General features: G+C 44.9%; 2 protein-coding genes across 3 annotated transcripts in view; one reads left to right on the top strand and one right to left on the bottom strand.

The window, feature by feature from the left end:
- Positions 1-2,665, top strand: part of prdx2 (peroxiredoxin 2) — a 3,458-nt gene extending 793 nt beyond the window's left edge. The window contains exons 2-6 of the mRNA XM_019889324.1: positions 269-386; positions 453-606; positions 1,170-1,292; positions 1,698-1,828; positions 2,095-2,665. Of these exons, the coding sequence (XP_019744883.1) occupies positions 284-386; positions 453-606; positions 1,170-1,292; positions 1,698-1,828; positions 2,095-2,177 (594 nt within the window). The 5' untranslated portion in view covers positions 269-283 and the 3' untranslated portion in view covers positions 2,178-2,665. The remainder of the gene's footprint in view (positions 1-268; positions 387-452; positions 607-1,169; positions 1,293-1,697; positions 1,829-2,094) is intronic.
- Positions 2,666-3,707: 1,042 nt separating this feature from the next.
- On the bottom strand, positions 3,708-5,288 carry LOC109527394 (transcription factor jun-B-like). 2 transcript variants are annotated; one of them, XM_019889316.1, is made up of 2 exons: positions 5,153-5,288; positions 3,708-4,919 (listed from the first exon to the last, which is right to left on the bottom strand). In XM_019889316.1, exon 2 carries the CDS (start codon positions 4,879-4,881, stop codon positions 3,970-3,972), a length of 912 nt encoding a protein of 303 aa, XP_019744875.1. In that variant the 5' UTR covers positions 4,882-4,919; positions 5,153-5,288; the 3' UTR covers positions 3,708-3,969. The 2 variants fall into 2 exon arrangements, with proteins under 2 accessions (XP_019744875.1, XP_019744874.1); XM_019889315.1 differs by having other exon boundaries at positions 3,708-5,288.
- Positions 5,289-7,186: the final 1,898 nt, after the last annotated feature.

Genomic DNA, 7,186 nt, shown 5'->3' on the forward strand with positions numbered 1-7,186 from the left:
AAACGCGGCGTGTTTGTTTCCCCCCCCCCCCTTTCTTTCTCTCCCCCCTTTTGGCTCGTTAATGTTATTCAGGTTTGCTAATAGGCTTTTGTTCCCTGCTGGTTGAACATGACTTGCATGTGACTCCATGCTTTAGCTCACTGAGCGTAAGAGCAGCGCATTGATCCTCCAAAGGTTGAAAAACAGTCTTCAAAAAAGCCCCTGGTAGTCCAGAAGCACTTTTAAGTGTAATTGCATCTTAGCCATATCCTCACTGGGTCTTTTCTAGTCATTTGGTTTCACGATGTCCTCTGGAAACGCAAACATCGGCAAGCCGGCCCCTGCCTTCAAAGCCACAGCTGTTGTGGATGGACAATTTAAGGACATTCAGCTGTCTGACTACAAAGGTAATATTCACATTTTATAGTTATGTTTTTTTCCCCCACATTATATTTTCCCTCTGTGCCCTTCAGGAAAGTATGTGGTGTTTTTCTTCTACCCCCTCGACTTCACATTTGTCTGCCCCACCGAGATCGTGGCATTCAGCGACCGAGCGGAAGAGTTCCGCAAAATTGGTTGCGAGGTGCTTGGCTGCTCCATCGACTCTCACTTCAGCCACTTGGCCTGGTGAGGAATCCTCCAGGAAATGTGTCTGTCTCTCTAACTTGGTGTCACTATGACACACACTTAAATGTGTCTAACAGTTTTGGCGCGATCCCTTGGGAGTTGCCTTGGTTGTGTTTTGTCTGCAATCCTGTATTGGGGTGTGGAGCAAAATTTTTCACTCAATACTTTCTAGGTTACCCGTGTCTTTTCAGTCCAGGTAATTCTTAGAGTGTTTCTGTTTGATTCAAACGGAGGATGAGTTGAGTTACACTTGCTTGAAATAGCACCACCCTGCCGGGTCAGGTTATCTACCATCCCTTGGCTTCTCTGCATGCACCAGATAAGTTCCCAGTGATGCCACAAGTCTGTTATCAAACTCAAATTTCTACATCGAAGGTTCTGGAAGATGTGATGGCATTTAGAGTTTATGACTCAATTGCACTTTTGAAACATTGAGTTGGTAGTGATCCTGATCCAGTGTTACCTTTTCACTATGTTTGCAGCCTTTACAGAACTGTTTTGTCTTAAAAAGAGCACATCAAGTTTGTGCTGTTTTGATGTAGATGTTGCTCCCCTCCCTCTAGGATCAACACACCTCGGAAACAGGGAGGTCTGGGTAACATGAAAATCCCCTTGGTGGCAGACCTCACAAAGACCATTTCCAGAGACTACGGTGTATTGAAGGAGGAGGATGGCGTTTCATACAGGTGTTTGGCCATAGGACACAAGAAGGCCATGTTATAGTGTCAAAAATATTGGGCTGCACCCTTTGGAGGATCTACATGTGCCATCATTTTTTCCCCATGTCCCCAACCTCAGCCTTATGTCATGGTGCTGGATGGCTGTGTAATAAAAACTAAAATTATAAGAGTTGACAGTGAGGGTGGGGGGAAACCATAAGGCAATATTGGGGCCTGGGGGCACCAACGATAGTAGCCCGTGCAATCCAAAAAATGTAAAGGCTGTACTGCATTTAATTGTATGTTTAATTGGGACATCGTTACGATATCATTGGCCTTCAAGTGCAGTCCTGAGTTGAGACTATGCAACTCAGCAATGACTTTCTACTTTTGGGAGGAAAAATAAGTTAAACCATGTCTTGTGTTTGTCAGAGGTCTGTTTGTGATTGACAACAAAGGCATTTTGAGGCAGATCACCATCAACGACTTGCCAGTGGGTCGCTCTGTGGACGAGACCCTGCGCCTGGTCCAGGCTTTCCAGCACACTGACAAATATGGTGAAGGTAAGTTTAAGAGGGTCTGAGTGGCTGATTATTTTCAATTTCAAATTACTTGGTGCAAAAGTTCTCTGTCTGCAGCATTGATATCTAACCTTGATAGATTTAAAGGGTTTTATCGTTTGTCTTGGACGTCCCTAATAATTGTGAAAATGCATATCACTATTGAGTTGTCTGGTAACCTTGCAGGGTGTTGACATTTGTACTTTGTGCATTTTTACTGCTGTGTGTCAATGACTGATATGTGAACACTACACTTTGTCCTCTCACAGTGTGTCCTGCGGGCTGGAAGCCAGGCAGCGACACCATCATCCCTGACGTTGAGAAGAGTAAAGAGTTCTTCTCCAAACAGTAAATGTGAAGGTCATCTTACCAGTCCCTGAACAGTAGCCCTTGCCCTTAGTTGAAATGTGCTTCTGTGGAACAGTCATTAGTGACTTTCTGCTTGTCCAAAGCCCAACCTATTCCCAGTTCGACACTTTGTACGTCCAGTATAAAACTGATGGGGCGATCTCCAAGTCTCAAGCACTGAAATGTTAATTTCCTTGTTTTTGCAAAAAAAAAATACTTATCATTTTTTCTGGCTGTTTCCTGTTAATGTCGCCGTTGATTAAAGCAGTAGGAATGTGAAGCAGGTTCTTTTTTTTTTTTTTTTTATAAATGGTTCTGAGTGTCATACCACATGTCCCGTCTAGGGGGTGCTACTAGTTTGTGACAAGTATTCCCTCTGTTTCCCAACGTTAAAGTCGAGAGACATATTTTACATGAGGAAAACTCTTACGGAAACTGACCAAACGTCTCAAAAATAATATCGACTGAAATAAAGAATTTTCACAAAATTCACAAAGCTAGTCTGTTATTTTAAGGGCAACGGGTGGATACGCGTTACGGTATACCTGATGTTTCGGGGGAGAAGTTATTAATCATTGGGCTGGCATAGAGAGATGAGCAGTATTAATTTTTAGTAGCCTCAATAAATTTAAATTGAATAACATTTTCCTGTGTAACACTGATTATCTGAATGCGCACTGTTGGGAATCGCTGACATATCCCACCTGAACAACCAGTTTACTGTGGTTACAGATCAAGTTTAGACATGCTGCATACGAAATGACAGCAATAGTAAACCATTTGATTGTCACTTAAAACGAATTTTCAATCAAAATCATACGACAGTCACAATAATTGTCAACAAGTCGAAGGAGTAATGCCTTGAGTGAAGAAATGAACCTCTCAGATACGGTGAACCACTCCACAAGGTTCATGCTATCCGTTTTCATCCTTTTACAGGATGAAGTTGAATGTCTGAGCTTCAATTGGATCAAATTTTGACTTGCCATGCAACTACGTGTTATGTTTTCCACCAGATCATATAAGATCAACATTTAATACAGCCTCTTGAAGATATTTTTCCTCTTACTGTGGCCTAGTTATAAAATCTGCACCACATCTCGTGAATTCAACAACAACCAAGAGTGCTGTTTGTCTCAACCTTTGGCTTAAACGGCTCTCCTGTTTTCGCAGCTTGTTTGGGGAACCTAAAAGCAGAACTGGGGAACTCCCACATAGCTCATTGACAAACCATTTCACACTCACACACCGACATACTTGTGGTGCTGTGGCCTCTCTGACCAGCTTTGTAGGAGGGAGTTCCCGGAAACCTATGTGTTCTGACGTTTGTGAGAACATTTCCCCATACAAGGAGTGTTAGTTCGTAAATAGGAAAACAGTCCTATCTGGGGCGTTGAAGGTCAGGAAACTCAAGTGCTGACAGAGCAGATGATTCTGACAACAGCCTGTCAGTGTTCTCGAGAAATGCCTCAACAATTCCAAAGAGGTCACATTTCAAAATGCCGAGAACACCACGAAGAAAACAACACGTTTCTCAAGTGTATCATTTCTTTTACTTAAATATACTGTACAGGTACAAAAAATAATGGTCAGGTTCAACCTGACAGCAGAAATAAGTTACAAGAGAATTCATCACAATGTACAATGTAAACAGGACAAGTTGTGCTCCAAAATGCCCAAAGTGTGTTCGTTTTCACTGATTCCCATGTACTTTAGTTTCAGCCACAACAATCCAGTAACCCGTGCTGTCAGTGCAGTTCCAGTCCAGTGTTTTCAAAGTGCTAAGTTCGGTTTCCTCAGTAGGATTTGACTTTGGGAGACAACATGAGCTGACAGCCGCTGCTCACATGTGTCATAACTTTCTGTTTGAGTTGGGCCACCTGCTCCCGTAGGAGGGAGGCCGTGTTGGACAGCCCCGCGTTGTCCGTTTTCAGAACCTTCACTCTGTCCTCCAAACGGGCAATGCGCTCCAGCTTACGCCGCCGACACTTGGACGCGGCCAGCCGGTTCCTGAGCCGCTTGCGCTCCGCCTTGATTCGCTCCTGATTCTCCAGGTCTATGGGGGACATGGGCGGCGAGCTGTTGTCGCTGCTCGGCATGTCCGGGACGGTCTGGGGCTCCTCCTTGAGGCCGCTGAAGCGCGGTGCGTGGAGCCCAGCGCCGGCCAACGAGTGTTGGAAGGAGTGGGGCGCGTGCGCACCTCCATGGGGGTGATGCGACTGGGGGTGCGGGTGGTGGTAGGGGTGGTGCGGCAGGTAGCTGATGGTGGCGGACGGGTAACTGACAGCCGACGACAAGCCGGGGTTCGTGGAGCAACTGCCCAGGTTCGTGTACTCGAGCGGCTCGGGCTGCATGGGTGACCCGTACACCGAACCGGGCGCCGAACAGGCTACACCCCCGGTTCCGATGGACACGTTGGGCGGTGCCATCTGGTTCATCTTGTGCAAGTCGTCCAGAGCTTTCACGAAACCTTCGGCAAAGCCCTCCTGCTCCTCTGTGATCCCGCGGTTGTACAGGTACTGGCTCGGCGTCGGCGTGGTAGTGATGAGCCCGTTGCTGTTCTGGATGATGAGTCGCTCCAAATCCGGAGAGGCGAGTTTGAGGGAGCCCGGGTCCGCCGTGGCCGCCGAATACAACTCGGAGTCGGCGCGCAGGTGGTGAGACTTGAAGTTGGAACTCCGATAAGGATCAGACAAGTTCAAGTTCATGTTCTGCTTTAGTAACTTGTAGTCTGACAGGGCTGCGCCTGGATGGCCATAAGCAGAGAGAAACGAGTCGTCATAAAAAGGCTGTTCCATTATTGAGGACATATTCGCTTTAAAATCAGACAGGCAAATAGGCTACGTGAGTTCGTGAAGGTGTCCCAACTCAATCTCCAGCAAGTCCTGATGTATTATTATTTTGAAGAGCACTATTGTAAAAAAACAGCAAAACCTCCCAAATAGAGGAACTCTACTATATCAAGTCGTCGATTTGTACCTTTAGTTGGAATCAAAGCGCAGTCCAGTGACTAATTCAGTTGTTTTCATCCCACTCGTGTGTTGGTGAGTCTGTAATTTTGAAAACCTGTCTGATCGTCTCTTTAGTTTCCTCTCTTTTATGACAAGCAGCCGACCAGTTTCACTCTATTTATGCGATCCGGACACCAGAGCGCAAGCAGTCCGGAGCGACATCCGATCCCAGGCTCTGATTGGTCGCGGTCTCCTCTTGGCCCCGCCCTCAGGATGTCAGCCGTGCGTAATGACGCACGTTGCCAGTAACCACCACTGTAAACACGCCGAGGCCCTTTCGCCCAGAGGAAAGTCGAAAAGGAAAATTAGAAACGCCACAACAGCGCATTTACGATCACAGCTTCTGTCAACGAGCTTCGGGGGTCCAATTCAGCCCAGTAGACAAGAGCACACAGAAAAGTCCCCTCGCAGACTTGGCCTTATTGCCAATCAATACGCGGATGCTGAGTCATGGATCCAAACATATCGGTTTGTCCATATTTGGATATCCTGGCGCGCCGGTTCCTCCCTGACACAAGCGGGAAGCCAATCCCCTTCTGGCGCGCTTCCAGCTGTACGGGACGTGGGAGGCTGCCCTCCTTCAGGCAAGCCCCAGGCAGGCACAAAATGTGAAGTGAGCAGAGAGGGTGTGTAAACCGTGGGCGTGACTACTTCAGAAATGCATGTGGCAGTGTGCCCGTATAGTGACAATAGACAATGTTTTGACACTGTCACGCAGTAACCTGTTTACAAATTGTGAACCAAGACGGTCATTTTTGCTTGAACTCCATCAATCACATTTCTATATGTTTCACCCAGTTGTGTGGCAGCATTTTTTTGTCATTACTTTTTAAGTTTTTCATCGGGTATTTAGTGGTAGAAAAACTAGGTAGAGAATAATAGAAGGATTGTTATCATTGTTTTAGGATATGTGCTCTCAAATACAGCAGTTGTAATGTGTTGCAAGTAATACAGCATACAGTACTTGCATGTCTGTATTACTGTATGTCTGTTACATGACAGTGTTCGTTGGATTCTTCGTTCTTTTGTATGAAAGTGCTTCCACAGTGTCTGATGAGGCATTTTATGTGTAGTTATTCCTCCGTTATGATAGCAATACTGTACATACAACTTTGCCCAGATCTGATCAACTTGATCAGATCGTCAGATATTTTGCATTTTATGCAAAATCGGTATCTGGTTGTAAAGTCATAATTTGCCAATCGATCGATGACATCATTGATCGCATCCACAAAATAAGACATTACAGCAAAGACCCACCAAAGCATTGTGAGAACATGCAATCTCCTCTCGGGAAGGCAGAGGTTCCACCCACCACCCACTTAACAATTAAAAAACAAGCATGTTTCATTCTCCTTCAATTGTTTGCCAGTCACATGTTTACTAAAACATATTTCAAATTGTTGATTAATTTTCTGCTCGGCATACCTGTCAACTTTTCGGAGCGCCAACCTGTATAAACTACCAAAAAAATCCTTATAAAGAACAAAAAATCCTTATAACATACCAAATCATTTTATATGTTAAAATAACGGCAGAAAAAACCCTACAAAATATGAATGATATATTTGTTTCCTTGTAGAACTTGCTTGTACACTACCGAAGTATGCAATGAATACTCTGCTGTTTTGAACTAGGAACCACGTGATTTACTGGAAAGTTACCGGAAATGAAAGCATTCGCGTAGACGAGCACCATTCTGGGCAAAAACAAATGGAACTACCTGTTAGGGGGAAAAAAACGAAACAAAAAAACCCGGAAATTTTCAGAATCCGTATGATTTGTGCGATATGGCCATATACGTAAGATTCACCACAAAATCCGTATGAACTATGGCTAAACCGTATGAGTTGACAGGTATGGCTCAGTTTCTCTTGGAAACTGCATTACACTATCTGCTTAGAAAGATGGATAAGTCTACAAATATTTTACAGGTCAAAGTGTACAGAATCTACCATGGCTTGTCACTGAGCTGATATCTACAATTATAAAGCTTTTATAC

Source organism: Hippocampus comes, unplaced genomic scaffold (genome assembly GCF_001891065.2).
Source record: "Hippocampus comes isolate QL1 unplaced genomic scaffold, H_comes_QL1_v1.1 scaffold86, whole genome shotgun sequence".
Lineage (NCBI taxonomy): Eukaryota > Metazoa > Chordata > Actinopteri > Syngnathiformes > Syngnathidae > Hippocampus > Hippocampus comes.

Bases quoted from the DNA above. Each gene is read 5' to 3' on its own strand.
- LOC109527394 (XM_019889315.1), bottom strand. From the start codon at position 4,983: ATGTCCTCAATAATGGAACAGCCTTTTTATGACGACTCGTTTCTCTCT.